Source organism: Neomonachus schauinslandi, chromosome 5 (genome assembly GCF_002201575.2).
Source record: "Neomonachus schauinslandi chromosome 5, ASM220157v2, whole genome shotgun sequence".
In the NCBI taxonomy this organism is placed as follows: Eukaryota; Metazoa; Chordata; class Mammalia; order Carnivora; family Phocidae; genus Neomonachus; species Neomonachus schauinslandi.
The window spans coordinates 114,970,833-114,988,216 of record NC_058407.1 but is presented as its reverse complement, the minus strand read 5'-3'; the positions used below and the strand labels follow the sequence as shown (position 1 = coordinate 114,988,216).

The 17,384-nt window shown below is 46.3% G+C and overlaps 1 protein-coding gene across 4 annotated transcripts in view; it reads left to right on the top strand.

The window, feature by feature from the left end:
* Positions 1 to 17,384, top strand: part of KIAA1217 (KIAA1217 ortholog) — a 285,820-nt gene that overhangs the window by 255,704 nt on the left and 12,732 nt on the right. For 3 of the 4 annotated variants that reach the window (XM_044915530.1, XM_044915529.1, XM_044915527.1), the window contains 6 exons: positions 2,719 to 2,894; positions 7,690 to 7,820; positions 8,372 to 8,519; positions 10,329 to 10,776; positions 13,431 to 13,614; positions 17,217 to 17,380. In XM_044915530.1, coding sequence (XP_044771465.1) covers positions 2,719 to 2,894; positions 7,690 to 7,820; positions 8,372 to 8,519; positions 10,329 to 10,776; positions 13,431 to 13,614; positions 17,217 to 17,380 — 1,251 coding nt within the window. The remainder of the gene's footprint in view (positions 1 to 2,718; positions 2,895 to 7,689; positions 7,821 to 8,371; positions 8,520 to 10,328; positions 10,777 to 13,430; positions 13,615 to 17,216; positions 17,381 to 17,384) is intronic. The other variant, XM_044915528.1, reaches the window with a different exon arrangement.

Sequence of the window (17,384 nt, the reverse complement as noted above, 5' to 3'; positions counted from 1 at the left end):
TCTGGAATCATTATCATTGCAACCATCAACATCAAGTACTATGTTTTAGTGGCCTGTGATTACATGATATTGGGTATATGGACCTGTATAAACAAGACAGACACAGATTCTCTTTTAGCTGATACACTGAAATAGTCCAGAGCCAAATCTACATTTGTTGAGTACCTATTCTATATCAAGCAGTATCTCCTTTAATCCTCAGACTAGCTCTGGTAAGGGAGGTGAATCCTCATCCTTAAAGATAAAGAAATGGAGACCAAGTGAGGCTAAGTAACATGCCAAAGTCTCATAGTAGCCAGGGTTTGGGTTTGATCCAAAGTGGAACCACAAAAGACCCTGAATAGCCCAAAGCAATCTGGAGAAAGAACAAGGCTAGAAGCATCACACTCCCTGACTTAAAAATATATTGCAGAGCTATAATAATCAACATAGAATGGTATTGGCATAAATACAGACACATAGATCAATGGGACAGAATACAGAGCCCAGAAAAATGGTCCCACATATATATGGTCAATTAATTCATGATAAAGGAGCCAAGAATATACAATGAAGAAAGAACAGTCTCTTCAATAAATGGTGCTGGGAAGACTGAACAGCCTCATGCAAAAGAATGACACTGGACCACCGTCTTACACCAAACAGAAAAATTAACTCTAAAATGGATTTAAGACTGTAACATAAGGCCTGAAACTATGAAATTCCTAGAAAAAAACATAGGCGGTAAGCTCCTTGACATAGGTCTTGACAATGAATTTTTGAAGCTAACACCAAATGTAAAAGCAACAACAACAAAAATGGGACTACATCAAAGTAAACAGCTTCTACACAGCAAAGGCAACCACTAACAAAATGAAAAGGCAACCTACTGAGTGGGACAAAATATTTGCAAATCATGTATCTAGTAAGAGGTTAGTATCCAGAGTATGTATAACTCAATACCAAAAAACCCAAACGATCCAGTTTTTAAAAATGGGTAGATCTAAATAGGTATTTTTCCAAAGAAGACACAGATGACCAACAGCTACATGAAAAGATACTCAACTCTATTAATCATCTGGGAAATGCAAATGAGAACCACAATGAGATATCACCACACACCTGTCAGAATGGTTAGTATCAAAAAGACAACAAATAAAAAATGTTGGCGAGGATGTGGAGAAAAAGGAACCCTCATACACTGTTGGTGGGAAAGTAAATTGGTGTAGCCACTGTAGAAAACAATATGGAGGTTTCTCAAAATAAAAATAGAACTACCATATAACCCTGCAATTCCACTTCTGGGTATTTATCTAAAGAAAGCAAAGACAGTAACTCAGAAAGATATATGCACTCCCATGTTCATTGCTGCACTATTTACAGTGGCCAAAATATGGAAACAAAAGTGTCCATCAATGGGTGGATGGTCAATAATATTGTCATAATAGTGTACGTTGACTGCACTTACTGTATTGAGCATTGAGTGTATAGAATTGTTGAATCACTGTGTTGTGCACCTGAAACTAATATAACATTGGATGTTTACTTCAATAATAAAAATTTTAAAATAAAAAAATTAGGTGTGTATATATCGTGGAATATTATTCAGCCATAAAAAAGAATGAAATCTTACCATTTGTGACAATATGGATGGACTGTGAGGGCATAATGCTAAGTGAAATGAGTCAAATTGAGTCAAATTGAGAAAAACAAATACCATGTGACCTCTCTTATAGGTGGAATAAAAAAAAACCCCATAGATACAGAGAACAGATTGGTGGTTGCCAGAGGAAGGGGTGTGAGAAATGGGTGAAGAGGGTCAAAGGTTTAAAAAAAAGCCTTGGGGGGGCGCCTGGGTGGCTCAGTGGGCTAAGCGTCTGCCTTCAGCTCAGGTCATGATCCCAGGGTCCTGGGATCGAGCCCCACATCGGGCTCCCTGCTCCACGGGAGGCCTGCTTCTCCCTCTCCCACTCCCCCTGCTTGTGTTCCCTCTCTCGCTGTATCTCTCTCTCTGTCAAATAAATAAATAAAATCTTTAAAAAAAAAAAAAAGCCTTGGAGATCTAAAAGACCAAGTAATAAGGGTATTTCAGTCACTATGATGGGAGGAGGCTAGAGTAGGCAGGAAGAAATATTTTGGTGCAGGGAGTACCTCTCCTAACGTTACAGATGTTCTTCTCCTAACACCGTAAACCATATTCCTAAAGGTTCCACTCTTGCAGCTGAAGTCTTGCACAAAGGAAGAGAAAGTGATGTTTCTAAGGTCACATGGGTTCAAGGAGGGAGGGTGGGTTGGACCACTGGGTTCTGCGTTATCACACGCTCAGTTCTGTCTCAGTTCGGGGCTTGCAAATGATTCCCAGGCGCATCTACAGATCTACAAAACCATCAGAAACAAGTGGCTCCAAAGCTGGTGCTTTCAGCTGCTCCCTATAAGAACATGTCAATGAGAGTTTATGCTTGATGTCCATGAGGCATTGACCAGTGTCTAGAAAGGCTCCTATTTTTTTTTTTTTCAGACATAGACACGAACATCTTGTTATCAGTTGGCATCCAAACCTCAGATGGCGGTTGAACTAATGATATTATATACAATCGTCCCTTCCTTCCCTTTCTCGCTGAAAGAAATACTCAGCTGCAGGGCTGTTTCCCCAGACCCGCCTCTGAAGACTCAGGCAGTCAGTTGTATACTCTGTCAGGCAGGCAGAGCCAATTGAGGTTGATTTCTTTTGTCCGACAGCTGCAGAACCAGGAGATGCTGAGGGCGATGATGAAGAAGGCTGAGCTGGAAATCAGTGGCAAAGTGATTGAAACGATGAAGAGGCTGGAGGACCCCGTACAGCGACAGCGCGTCCTGGTGGAACAAGAGAGACAGAAATACCTACACGAGGAGGAGAGGATCGTCAAGAAGCTATGGTGAGTGCCAGGCACCTGTTACGTGTTGCCGACGACGGGGCCCTTCCTCGATGGTGATCTCTCCTGCTCTCTTTATTGAGCACCCACTGTATACAAGTTAGAGTTCTGCCCATTCTGGGCATCCATGGACCCTTAGCGCCCCTCCATCCAGACCCAGAAAGTTTACCTGCGCTCGTCTCTTTAAAAGCCCGAGCACCATGCTCCTGTGTAGGGCTCAGCGACACATCAAATTGAAGGAAGTAAATGGCAAGACCCAATGGTAAATGGGAAGTCTGCCTTTAATCTCAGTAAATGAAAACTAATAGCCAGAATAACAGGGTTAAAATTATCTTCCTATTATTCAACTGTAGTTAGAAGCGCAAAAGAATAATTCAGAGGTAAAGTATGTCTGATCCAGGAACGAAAGATCCTTCCTTGAATGTTACCAATCTTCTGTGAGGTTCTTATTGAAAGCATCTATCAAGTCCCACTATTGAAATGAGCAGTTTAATTACTCCCCAGTCACTAGGGCAGGTCCATCTTTTATGGTAATATATGTTGTTATGCAATGAAGATTTATCATAGAATGATTTCACCTTCTAGTATCATGAATAGTAATTTTTCTGGGTTCTCCTGCTGTCGGTAATTCACTTCTTAAATCTCCCCAGTTGGGACTATAAAGAAGCAACGTTCACATTCTTCTCATGAGCAGAAGGTCCAGAAGTCTCCATGATGGAAAGTGTTATTTTCTATCACCTGTTTGATACTTGAGCTTGTACCACCTCAGATGCCAACCCAGCATGTCTCGTTAAAAATAGAATGTTCCTCTCAGTAGCAGTCCAGAGGGGGCAAAAATCAATTAGAGTTCTTACTTTCCTAAAAAATGGAATGTGGCCACCGTTCACCGACATCTCAAAATCGCTTCCAAAATTTTATGTAGTTCATGCATTTGTAGACAGTTGATCACCCACCGTGAGGCGATAAGGTCGTTTTGTCGGAAATGTTTTTGTGACAGCCCAGTTGTCTAAATCTCGGTGTTAAGATTCTTCTTGAAAACTTCTGTAAAAATACATAGCCTTTTAAGAATATTTCATCAATTTTCCAATTAAATTATGAAAAAGGAAATTTTCTTCTTTTAAAAATTGCGTTTCTTGAGGAGCCGAGGTGAGTCTTGCTTCTGGCCTAGAAAAAGCATCTTTAGTATGTCAATACTAGCCTGAGACTAGTAGCCCCGCCCAAGAGTGAGGTAGGAGGCAGAATGGGGAACGTCTGGTGGGGAGGACTCTGTGGGCAGGCCGCACACGGGTAAGACGTGCACAGCACAGGGCAGACGAGGAGCTCCAATCTCACGAAGCCAAACCTATGAGTATGTGTATAGCACAAAACAGATGACTCCCAGGTGCCGGGTGAACCTACACAAAGGAGAGATTCCTCTGGGCCCCAGGGATCAAGAAGATTTAACCTGAAATAAGTTATTTTTCATGTAATCCCAGGCCCAGGGCAGGGCCATGTGTGTAGTGGGGTCTCAAATGGTTTGTTAAACTGAACCAGGATGGCCTGGAGGACAGGTGGGGTTCCATCAGTGGAGGCTGGCAGGGGGTGGGGGGCTCCCGGGCAGAGGGAGCCTGTGAACCAGCCCGTCTCAGGAGCTGGAAGGCGCAAAGTGTCCTTGGAGAATTGCAGATCATCCACTTTGGCAGGAGAGTGGGGTGCAAGATGCTAGATCAGATCTCATTTCTGGGTAACGCCATTCCCGCTTGTTTGGTGACTGCCCATATCTGAGACCACACTCAGCCCGGCATGCCTGCTCGACGTCTGTGGGGCCTGTATTTACCGAGATTGGAAGATCATGTAACAGAAACCTGGATCCCTGGCTTTTCATGGAAGCTCCTGGGTCCAACCCAGATTCAGAACTTCTCTGGATGGAGCTTGAGAATGTGCGTTTCACAAAGCTACAGGGGGAGACTCTGAAGTGTCTTCACATTTGACAGTTACTGCTGGCCTGATGAGGAGACCAGTGAGGTTTTTTGATCAAGGACATAGCAAAGTCAGAGCTCTATTTCAGAAAGGTCCCTCTGGTGATCACGTGCAGGACTGATGGAGGGGGAAACATCGGGGAAGCCATATTGGAAGTGCAGGAACAGTCCAGTCCAAAGTCAGTAAGGCCTGAATCATGGAGTAGAAATAGGAAAGGGAAGAGAAATTACATGCAAAGGGATCAGAGTAGCGATTGAGAGCGGGTTACAAAAGACAGCCAGAAATTTCAACTCTGGGACATTAGGAAAACAATGATCTCCTCTCCCTCCCCTCCCTTCCCCTGCTCTTCCCTTACACACACACACAGACACACGCACACACACACACACACGAAAATAAGTTCCCTTGGGCGTCATGCTAGGGTAAGTTACTGGTGAGCCATTCAGATGGCAGAGAAATGAAATTTGGGTCTAGAACTGTGGAGAGAAATTGAATCAAGATCATTCCTCTTCCAATAATAGTCAGATGAAATATATTTCAACAAATTGATGCTTCCTTTTAACTAAGGTAGAAGAAAAAGCATCTTACACAAATAGAACAGATTTACATATAAACCACAGCACCCGTGAACATCTGGCATTCCTTTGAGCAGAGTTCACATCTCAAAAGTCATATTGATTACGTAATACTGAAAATTTGTTTTCAGCATTCATTTTAGCTCGCTGATCTCAGTTACATTGTGAATGAACAAATTTGATCCAACTGCTTTCTAACATATAAGCATATGAACAGAAGTGACATTTTTGTATACAATAATATCAATACACTTTTGTATATATTCCTTGACCAACAAAGGAAAAGCTGTGACATTTAAGGGTCTCCTGTGTGCAGAGTTAGGAAATCCAAGAGGCACACTGTGTAGAAGAGATTAAAATAGAATTTTAGGCAGACTGACTTTGGGTCAGATGATAGCTCCTAGGAGTATTAATTGCAGCCTGGCAGGCTTTGGGGTTGTTAATGGAACCGTGATAACATTGGGGTCTTAGCTCTTCCCTCAAAACTTGGAAGGACTGGACTGCACACTAAAATATTTCAGTTTGGTGATGAAATGGAAAATAACTTTTCCACACAGAGGTGCCATTTTTATTTTATTTTATTTTATTTAAGATTTTATTTATTTATTTGAGAGAGAGAGAATGAGAGACAGAGAGCATGAGAGGGAGGAGGGTCAGAGGGAGGAGCAGACTCCCTGCCGAGCAGGGAGCCCGATGCGGGACTCGATCCCGGGACTCCAGGATCATGACCTGAGCCGAAGGCAGTCGCTTAACCAACTGAGCCACCCAGGTGCCCCAGAGGTGCCATTTTTAGAGCTCTTATGAGGGATGGCACACATTCTCTCCTCAGGGATGCGGTAGCTGTAGGAAATTGCCGTGGGTGGGTTCACAGAACACCAGCTACCTTTCCGTAGTTCACAAATGTGGACGGGGAGCAGATGAGGCTTTCCCTTTTGGTTTTGAAGTTGTATCATTTCTTCTGAAGGGATCATAGGCAGTTTGGGTCCATTTGCCATAACGGAATGAAAGACGTCACCAAAAAGCCCACTTCTCTACGGCGGATGAATTTGTTGTTTGCCCCATGGTCCTTCTGAAATATACATCTCATCCTGCCTGAATCCCTCCCGCAGTGGCTGTGCCATCCGTAACTCCCGTCTGCACGCCCACTTAGTGGGAAGGCTCTGGGCAGGCCATTTTGTTTTGCAGATCCACTGTGTCATCTTTCTCTGCTCCCCACCTGCTCTAAGCCCTGTGCCGCGGGCAGGTGGAATGCTGGTCACCTGCTGCCACCTAGTGGTTTTTCATCTCTCAACGTCCTTTTCCTCCACCTTTAAGAGATGTTTTCTGTTGTCAGATTTACAGGCAAATTGAAGTGACACAAACGTGTTTAGGATGCAGTTATTAATGTGCCCAGGAGACAGGATATTGTCGGTTTGGTTGGTTGGTTGGTTGGTTGGTTTGGAAGACCTTCATTCAGTTCTGCTGGAGCTCTAGCAGTACCTTAGGGTGTGTGTGTGTGTGTGTGTGTCCACACATATGCGTGCACGTTTCTCTCACACCCTCTCTCTTACACACACATACACACCAGAAATCAGATCTGTGATCATCTAACCTCTGTAGCTTAGAGCAGAAAGTCAGTCCTTACTGATGAGATCTTCAGTGTAAGCCAGAGGTTCTTGACCAGGGGCAAGTTTGCTTTCCTCCCCTCCCCCCCCGCCCCGACGGACATGTCCCAATGTCTGGAGACATCCTTGTTTGTCACAGGCTCGGGACAGGTGCTATTAGCGTCTGGTGGGTAGAGGGCAGGGGTGCTGCTGAACACCCTACAATGTACAGGACAGGCCCCTACAAGAAAGAATTATCCAGCCCAAAATATCAAGTTCCAAGTTGAGAAGGCTGATATAACCGGACCAGGACCCTTCCTTTTTCCCCGCTCCAGCGCGCACACTCCATCCCCTCTGTCACGTTACAAAGTGCATATACCCCTCCCTCAGTTGGCAGCAGCATCCCCACCGAAAAGAAAGAACGGGCCCTTTGTCAACTAGCCACTATCTTCCCTCTGGCCAACCTGGCCGTCCCCATGAACAGGGCCTGGGGAAACTTCCTTCCACCTGCCTTACACCTCAGCAGAATATTTAAGCCAAACCAAGCTACCCTCATGAGCTGCCATCTTAGCAGAAGGCCAGGGGAGGCTGGGATGAGCCCTTTGCTACTGCAGCTGTCCTTTCTGGGGACCTCGGTGTTCACTCCCATCTGCTGGTCTGCTTCTGCCCTCCCCCTCACAGTGAGCTGGAAGACTTTGTTGAAGACTTGAAGAAGGACTCTACATCAGCCAGCCGAGCGGTCACTCTAAAAGATGTGGAAGACGGGGCCTTCCTCCTGCGGCAAGTGGGAGAAGCTGTAGCTACCCTGAAAGGTGAGCCTCCTCCTTGAAGGGAGAAGTCCGAAGCCTGTCTCCTGGGGTGTTTAAAAATCTGTCCAGTAGTGAAGGATTCATTCATTTATGCATGTGTGCGTGCAAGTAGTCATCAAGCGCCTATGTGTGCCGGGCGCTGTTCTAGGCACTTGGGATGCATCACTGAACGAAATAGGCAAATATCCCTGTCTTCTTGGACCTTCTATTTTAGTGGGTGCTGGGAGACTTAGGATTAAACGATACTAATGACAGTTTTTCTCCACTGGGCTCTTTCAATGTGCCAGGTGCCAAATTCATTACAAATGACCCTAAGGGATAGTTGCCTTTATCCCAAATATGCAGACAGGAAATGAGGTGCAGAGGACCCCTGCCCTTGCCCGAGGTCACCTGGAACCCAGCTCTGTCTGACAGGTGTCTGCCTCCTGAAGATGTGTGTGGAGCACGGTGGCCAATGAACCCCACGCCTCCAAGCCTATCCAGTGTGCATGCGGGGTGGGGGCTCCTCGTTCTGCTGCTTCTCCTACAACTCACCATCTGTTCTTGGCCTGCAGGAGAATTTCCAACCTTACAAAACAAGATGCGAGCCATCTTGCGCATAGAAGTGGAGGCCGTGCGGTTCCTGAAGGAGGAGCCCCACAGGCTGGACAGTCTCCTGCAGAGGGTGCGGAGCATGACCGACACCTTGACCATGTTGCGGAGGTAACCGGGCCTCCCCTGGGGGTGGGGAAACGTCCTGAGGAGAGACAGCGACTCCTTCCACCCCAAATATTCTTTTGCACTGTGACTGGAGGTCCTGATTCTTTAACACAGGCTGGCTGCGATGGGCACAGCCTAGAGCTTAAGATTAGTAAACTTAGTAAACATTTCTTTAAAAAAATCGTTAGAAGGTGGTTCTTTTCAGGAACACTTTAAAGTTGAAGAATGGATCACAGTATTTTACTAGCCATCTTCACTTCAGGAGCACAGATGCCTTCAGTTAGAAGGAGAAATGCGCCCCGAAGTTCAAGAGACGGCATTAGGGACGCGATGCTGCCTAACTCGGGGGCGAGGGGGGGCGTGGCAGGTGGGAGGAGAGATTTAGAACTGGAAGTTGCCTTCATGAAGATGACTGGTGGCAGTGAAGGAGAGGGCATGAGACAGAAAGGGGGGAACAGATCCTTGGGGATCTGTTTTACTGATCCAGCGTCGGTAAAAGAAACAGAAGTGAGTAGCAGAGGAGAGTCACCAAATGCAATGTCTTCTTTTCAAAACAAAAAAGAGAGAGAGAACATTTTAATAAGAAAACGAGGCACCGATTAAAGATTATCGGTCAAGTTTGACATTGTCTGACATATAACTACATTGATCCTAACAGTAACCCCCGAGGAAGGCATTAGGAAGCATTCTCATCCTCCTGCCCTCGTTCTAATCATTATTACACTCTATAGCAAACTGTCTGAGGCTCAGAAAGGTAAGGTTCCCAACATCATAGCCAGAACATGACATTCAGGCACAGGTCTGGCTGACCCCAAAGCCGTGTCCTTTCCACTGCACCATGGGTGGAAATCGACAAATAGCATCAAATGACCCCAAAAAGCAGAGGAGGATGAGGACCAACCCAGCTGCTAGATTTGAAGTCACTGTTGACCTTGCAGAAAGGCGAGGTCGAGTCCAGGTGGGGAAGCCTGATCACACAAGGCTGAGTGACATGATGAGCAGGCACAAGGAATTAGAACACAGTTGCCCCTTGAACAACTCGGGTTTGAACTGCACGGGTCTGCTTGTGTAGGAATTTTTTTCGATAAATACAGGGCAGTACTCTAAATGTGTTTTCTTTTCCTTGTGATTTTCTTAATATTTTCTTTTCTCTCTTTATTGTAAGAATACAGTGATAACATACAAAATATATGTGAATCAACTGTTTATGATGTAGGTAAGGCTTCTCGTCAACAGTAGGCTATTTGCAGTTAAGATTTTTGGGGGCAATGAAAGTTCCACGTGGATTTTCAACTGTGTAGGGGGTCAGGACCCCTAAGCCCCACGCTTTTCAAGGCTCAGCTGTATGAACTGCCCTCCCCGGGGGTTCGGCAGTGCAAGGAGGAGAACGTGGAGGGCTCAGGAAGTTTTGGGGGTTGGAAGTGAGCCTCTCTGAGGGGCTGTCCAGCCAGGATTGGGTACAGGAGTTATTGTTAGAGTCCCATGTTCACTGTGCGCCACCACACAAATAGTGACAGGACGGCATCCGGCTGGGCAAGACCACGCTAGTGGAAAGCAAGAGACAGACCATCTCGCGAGGGAAGGACTGAGAACGCAGCTATCAGAGCCAGCTGGGAGGCAGCTGGAGGGCATTAGGAAGTTGCTATGGAAACCCCCAACCCTGAGCTGCAACTCTGGGTTTTTGAACATCTTAATTTTGCAAGAATAGCTTGCCTGGGTTTGGGATAACACAGCATTCGAGTTCATGCCATAAAAATAAAATGCAAGCTACCCACTTTAAGAGTTAATGTTGCTCTGCCTGGTTTCTCCCAGACACGTCACCGACGGGCTCTTGAAAGGTACAGATGCGTCCCAGGCCGCTCAGTATGTGGCGATGGAGAAGGCCACGGCCGCCGAAGTCCTGAAGAACCAGGAGGAGGCACCCCACGCCTCAGGCCAGCCCCTCCCCGTGGCAGGAGTCCCCGGTGACGTGAAGTCGGAAGTGGTGCCCTTGACCATTCACCACGCACAGAGCTCTCCTGTGCTCATCCAGCCCTCCCAGCTCTCGGCCGCCCTGCTGAACCCGGCTCACCACCTGCCTGCAGGGACCGGTCCCCACCCGGCCAGCCCTCCAGCCACCACTCAGGAAGGGACCTCCGCTCTGCTGTCCGCTCAGGCTCCGCAGTCCCCACAGATGCCCATGAATGGTTCCACCATGCAGAGCTTGTTCATCGAGGAAATCCACAGCGTGAGTGCCAAGAATAGGGCAGTGTCTATTGAGGTAGGGTCCTATTTCCCTTTCTCGTAGCCCCATAAAGGAATAACACCTGGTCCTTTCCCTTGAAGATTTATCGTCTGATTGTAAAGATAATACATATATGTGTATATGTATCAAAGATAGATTTTTGTCAAATATATATAAACATTTATCTCAAAGATAGCCCTATAAATGGGTTTCAGTGGCCAGATTAAGAGAAAGGTCATCGGATTTCAAGAAGGGTAGGAAGGTGAGGCCCCGCTATGCTGGGAAGTGTTTAACCACCGGCTCTCTGGGGGGGAAAACGCCCTGATTTGTAGAATTTGCCCATTTCTGTGGTGTATTCTCCCATGATCACTGATTTTGAGTTACAGCAGGATGTCAGGGAACGTGCAGTTGGGGAGAAGTGTGAGTCAGCGCTCCCCAGCCAGCGCGTGCAGGCCCAGGCTTACCCTTGGTGCATGCAGGCCCGCAGAGGGTTTGCCAGTGGTCTCGGAAAATCAGTAGACTCTGGGTGAGCCGAGCAGAGTGGTGAGGGCAGGCTGGGGCAGAGGACAGCTGGAGCAAAGGGAGACACGAGGAAACCTGTGTAATGGGAACAAGACGGGGCAGAGGAACCTGGCAAGACAAGCTGCAGGGCAGTCCGAGATGCCTCAGGGTCATGGTGTGGGCATCCAGAAAAATGTTGCTGCTTGGACCGGTGATAAAAAATAGCATCTTGAGAAAATCACTCTGAAACAATGTACAGACTTGATTAAAGAGGTGGGTCTAGGATTAAGGGTGCGGGATAGGAAGTAGTTAGCCTAGTCTCGGGATGAAAGGCAGAGACTGTCAAAATGGAAAGAGAAAACTAGGCCTTAACATCACAGAACAGAAAACAGGCCATGTTTTTAAAGATTCTTTTTATCTAAGAGCTGGTGTCCATGCCCGAGGAGCACAGCTTGCTTCCCCCTTCCTCCTGCCCCCTTGTGTCCTCCACTCCTTACCCCAGACCCTGGCCCTGACCCTCCTGCCTCTCTCACAGGTCGGCAGTGGATAATGCAGGTCTCAAGAGAAAAATAACCTCTTCAAATGGCCACGGCCGCGGTCCTGGCAACCAGGCCTCTGAACGCTAGGTAGCTTCTGCCTGCTCCCAAGTCATAGCTGTGCCCTAATCCAAGCCAGCCACTCACAAAGTGCATCTCACAGGAGGGGTGAAATGTGATTGCCTGACGACGATTCGATCCTCTCCTGCCCCGCAGGGCAGGGGCGCAGCCTGGAAACCTGTTTCCTCCTGAGAATGAGTGGATCTGCCCCTTCATATGTGTCCATATGGAAATGATGTCAGTAGGACGACCCGTTTATTTAACAAATATCTATTGAGAACCCACTGGGCACAGTTATCATTGATGTGTGTGTATTTTAAGTTTCGACTTGCGAGTCATCTCTAAAAATGCCCCAATCCGCAGAAAGGAGGCCTGGGCCTTTCTGCCCACTCCATTGCTGACGAATGAGGGGGAGCTTCCTTCACAACCAGGTCCCTACAGGCTCTGGGGCAGGCAGTGAACTGAAGGGACAAAGCCCGTGCTTTCAAGAAACGTACCTGCTTGGGGCGCCTGGGTGGCTCAGTTGGTTAAGCGACTGCCTTCAGCTCAGGTCATGATCCCAGGGTCCTGGGATCGAGTCCCGCATCGGGCTCCCTGCTCTGCGGGGAGCCTGCTTCTCCCTCTCCCACTCCCCCTGCTTGTGTTCCCTCTCTCGCTGTGTCTCTCTCTGTCAAATAAATAAATAAAATCTTTTAAAAAAAAAGAAACGTACCTGCTTGTAGGGAGAGATCGAGAACCAGTGTATGCCAGACAATAATAAATGCTAGGAAGGACAAAGAAAGCGGAGGAGGGGTTGGTAAGGATGGTGATGGTGGAAACTCGGGTTTACACAGCGTGACTCTTTGGACAAATCCTCGTCTCCCTGGGCCCTCGCATCTCCTGTGTAAAGTGTGCTAAGAAAGCGATCTCCTCTGTCTTTTCCCATTCTTACATTGTGCTGCAGATCTCCCTGCAGCCCATCTGGAATGATTCCTGTGCTGCCCTAGAATCACAGGAAAATGTTCTTTTCAAAAATGTACAGGTATTCAAAAATGCATTTCATGTATTTCTCCCTACTGTAGAACTTGGTGGAGCTTAGAGGTAATCTAAATAACCCCCATTTTACATGTAAGAACGTTTGACCCAGAGGCCATATAGCAATTCTTAGGCAAACGTGGACTGGAGGTGTAGGAGTCTTTGTTCCCAATGAATGTTTTGGTTTTGTTCTTGTCCGTTTGCACATCTCCTCTATGATGAAAACTCAGTTTCACGAACAGAAACTTGGTTATGGGATGCATACTTTTGAAAGCATATCCCTGTGTCCTTTTTACTACTATTGGGAAAGTAGCAATAAATGCTCAATAATCAGTTAATGAATGAATTTGGGTTTCTGAGCTTGCTTCTCTGTGAATGAATATCAATCACTTGGGCTTACGTGGCAGCGAGCACAGAGGCAGGTTTGTCTGAGGTACAAAAATGTCCCTCAGCACGCACACCAGAGCCTTATTTTATCAACATTTTACCTGTGTCACACCTCCCTCTACACCGACATGAAATCCCTAATTAGCTTTCCCTCTGGTTGCTAAACTTTCTTCACTTGCAATTTTCTTTCAGAAAGCAGAAAGGAAATGGGAAGAGAAAAGGCAAAATCTGGACCACTATAACGGGAAAGAGTTTGAGAAGCTACTAGAAGAAGCTCAGGCCAATATCATGAAGTCAATTCCAAACCTGGAGATGCCACCAGCCTTGGGCCCGCAAACAAAGGGTGATGCCCCAGGAGACAAGCTCGAACTTTCAGGTGAGGCGCTCACCCAGCTGAGCAGGCTGGCTGCCCACTTAAGCACATGCTGGCCGACAGGACCAATCCCTCACTTCTCAAGAATTTTATAAAATTGTGAACCTGGAAGCACAAATCCTCAGGTATCACTAGATTCTCACTCTTACTTTTTCACCAAAACCATAGTAGGGAAACTGTGTTCTGCGTTAGGGCACTAGAGTAGTGCCCAGTAAGGTAGAATTTAGATCCCTAGCTTCTACATTTCCTATGAATTTATGACACTTCACAGCACCAGCTGGGAGACTATGAGGGCTGCATTTAAAGTAAGAGTTTTTCATGCGCTGCAGGAAGAAAAAGCCAGCCTTTATGAGCTCCCCAGGGGATATTAGATCATAAGGCAAAATGGCATTTTTTAAATCAAAATTATTAGATTGTATATTGAACCAACTAAACTATGGAAGTTAAGCATCGATGTGTCACTAATAACATAAAATAACTGTTAGAAAACCCAGCCTACTAAATCTCCAACCAACAAGCACCACGCCTTACTCTGATTTCAGAGCTGTGTACAAAGACACGATTTTACTTGCAGCCCAGTGTCTCGGAGCCACATTCACTGACGCCTCATCCAGGAACTAAAATTAATTTGAAAAGGAATTGCCATCCTGACTTGCATGTCCAGGAACATGAAAGTAGATACAGTTTATAACCACTGAAACCCTGTCTCAGGTTTTCCTTCCCCAAAGCTGCTCTAAAATCCCACTCACGGAAACTCTCCCCATCAGTCCATGCTAAGTTTTTCTACCTCCTTTCCCCACCTGCTGGCTGTGTGAGGCCTGTTTAAGGACCTGGAGGGTGAAGCAGCATGTGCCCGGGAAGGAGGGGGCCTGGGAGGGGCGGCTCTGCTCTCCCCAAGAGAGCTTTTCTCCCAGAGTTCCCGTGAGGAATTTCTCATGGGTAAGGATCTACCCCCTTCCATTTCTATCTGGCCTAATCTGGCTCTTCCCATTATTAATTTTGTCAGATAGTCCCTGGATGTTTTAGAATCACAAGTAAATTATAAAAAATCATTATAAATTAGAACTGTTCCTTCTCCATGATTATACAGCAAAAATAATAACACTACATTTTGTTAATTTACCGCGTTTGGGCTTCTTATTCCTTCAGATTAAAAAAAAAATTGCATGAAGTATTTTTAAAAAATTAGTCTCCAAAGTATTTTTCACTCAGTTAAAATGTTCTTGTTGTTCTTTTTGTTTTTATTTTTAAGTAAACCCTACACCCAGCGTGGGGCTTGAACTCACGACCCTGAGATCAAGAGTCGCACACTCCACTGACGGAGCCAGCCAGATGCCCTTGTTTTTTGTTTTTTTAACACGTGGCCTGATTTCTTGTCAGAAGGAGTCCACTAATGTACAGGCTACCAGAAATGCATAAGGGTACAAGCCGTTACCTGCAAATGTTGGTTTCTATCATTTTTACTTATTTGGCATGGATGTTATTTTTTTTATTTGTGTTTACTAATGAGGTAAAATTCTACACTGAGGGTTTAAAAAAAAACTTTTTTGTATTTCCTCTTGTGTGCGCTGACTACTTCGATAAAGGGGATGGACCGAGAGCTCCTAAACATCAGTAGAAAGTTTTAGGGACTATAGCCTCATTCTGTGTTAAAGAAAAATTATTCTCAGAGCTATGTGTTAAAAAGAGCAAGGAAGACTTGATTCAAGACCACTGCAGTGGGTGAGAAATTGAACTCGACTCTGAATGCAGCATATCAAGGATAGGGAGGTTCTTGCTAAAGGCTTGGATGTCCAGGGTGGGGAATGAAGAACCCAGTCAGATGTCAAGAACAGGGGATTCTTGCTAAATTGACTTAGTAGAATTCTTTGCTAAAAGTGGGCTGAGCCGACCAAGGGCAAAGCCTAATGGAGAAAAGGGCTCAGAGGAGCCTCACCAAAGCTGGTCAAAGAGGCAGTCTTTTGGGGGCGCCTGGGTGGCTCAGTGTTAGGTTAAGCATCGGCCTTCAGCTCAGGTCATGATCCCAGGATCGAGTCTGCATCGGGCTCCCTGTTCAGCAGTGAGCCTGCTTCTCCCTCTCCCCCCTGCTCGTGCTCTCTCTCTCTCTCTCTCTCGATATTTCTCTCTCTTGCAAATAAATAAATAAAATCTTTAAAAAACAAAACAAAACCAAAACCAACAACAACAAAAACAAAGAGGCAGTCTTTGTCATTACACAGGAGAGGAGACCTGGGCCCACCTGCAGGGCCCATCAGCCTGTGCGAGTCCCTGGAGGGACCCACAAAGCTGACGAGGCCATCCCCAGGCTGGGCTGCTGGCTTAGGCACCAGCCAGGTGGCCCAGTGCTGCTTGGGCCTTGTAACCGGCACCCTCAGGCATGAGACTAAAACCGGCCACTACACGTAATCGTGGGCATTTCACCCCGATGATTTACCCACATCCTTATTATAATTTTAAGTAGAAACTCCTCAAACAGCTCTGACTAGGTTGCTCAGAAGAGACAAGCACATTCCAGGGAGGGCACCTTGTTAGAGAGAGCTGGGGCAAAGCCCACTTGGAAGCTCCGGACCGTGAATTCCTGGCTCTCCCGCTTTAGTGAGCTCTTGGGTTGAGTGCTGGTGAAGGGCAGAGGTGAGGAATATTGATAAAGGCAGTAATGGGGCCCACTGTTTAAATTTTATTAAGTGCCTTTTGGGGGCAGTTTTCTGAAGAATGCTAAGCAGATATCTGCATTTTCTAATCTTTGGTGTCTATCCTAATTTATACTTCTGCAGCTCTGTGTTTACTGCCTCCTTTCGTTAGCAAAGAACCGTTTCCAATCACACAACTATGACCAAAAATCCACTTTCTCCCTGACTTCGTTTTCTGTTCCATCTGCCTCCCACTTGCCTTCTGGCCCTTCAGTGGCCAGATTCTTCTAGCATCCCCTGCTCCAACCCCTCCTGCTCACACTGTCTTTCAGACTTGAGGGACGGAGGCTTTAGAGGCTATGCAGGGGGCTCTGGATTGGTCTTTTTTTAAAGATTTTATTTATTTATTTTGGAGATAGGGAGCAGGAGGAGCAGAGGGAAAGGGACAAATAGACTTCATGCTGAGTGCGGAGCCCGATGTGGGGCTCAATCCCACAACCCTGAGATCACGACCTGAGCCAAAACCAAGAGTCGGCTGCTTAACTGAATGAGCCACCCAGGTACCCCTGGATTTGTCTTTAGGCTCCAATATTTCATCTCTCCAAGTAATACCCAGATTTTTTGTTGAATAAGGATAGCTTGTACTTGCGTTGCATTTACAATAAGCCAGTAAGCACGGTTCCAAATGCTTCACGTATATTAAGTTATTTCATCCTCACAGCGCCCCAGTGGAGAAGATCATAATAATACCCATTTAACAGATGAGAAAACCGAGGCAGAGAGAAGTTAGTTAACTTGTGCAGGATCTTTCTGAGATTTCAAGTCAGTCAGGCTTCAGGGTCCATACCTTTAATCATCACACTAGGGAGAGACTAGAGAAATGTTTAAGTCAGATTGCATCGAGTTTCTAGAAATACACTGTTCTGGACGTTATCTTGCAAAGATACTATTTTTCAATGATACCCTGTTTTCCAGAAGACTCTCCAAATCCAGAACAAGACTTGGACAAGCTGGGGGGTAAGTCCCCACCTCCTCCTCCCCCGCCCCCTCGGCGGAGCTACCTGCCAGGATCAGGGCTCACCACCACGAGGTCCGGCGACGTGGTCTACACCAGCAGGAAGGAGAACATCACCGCTAAGGTCT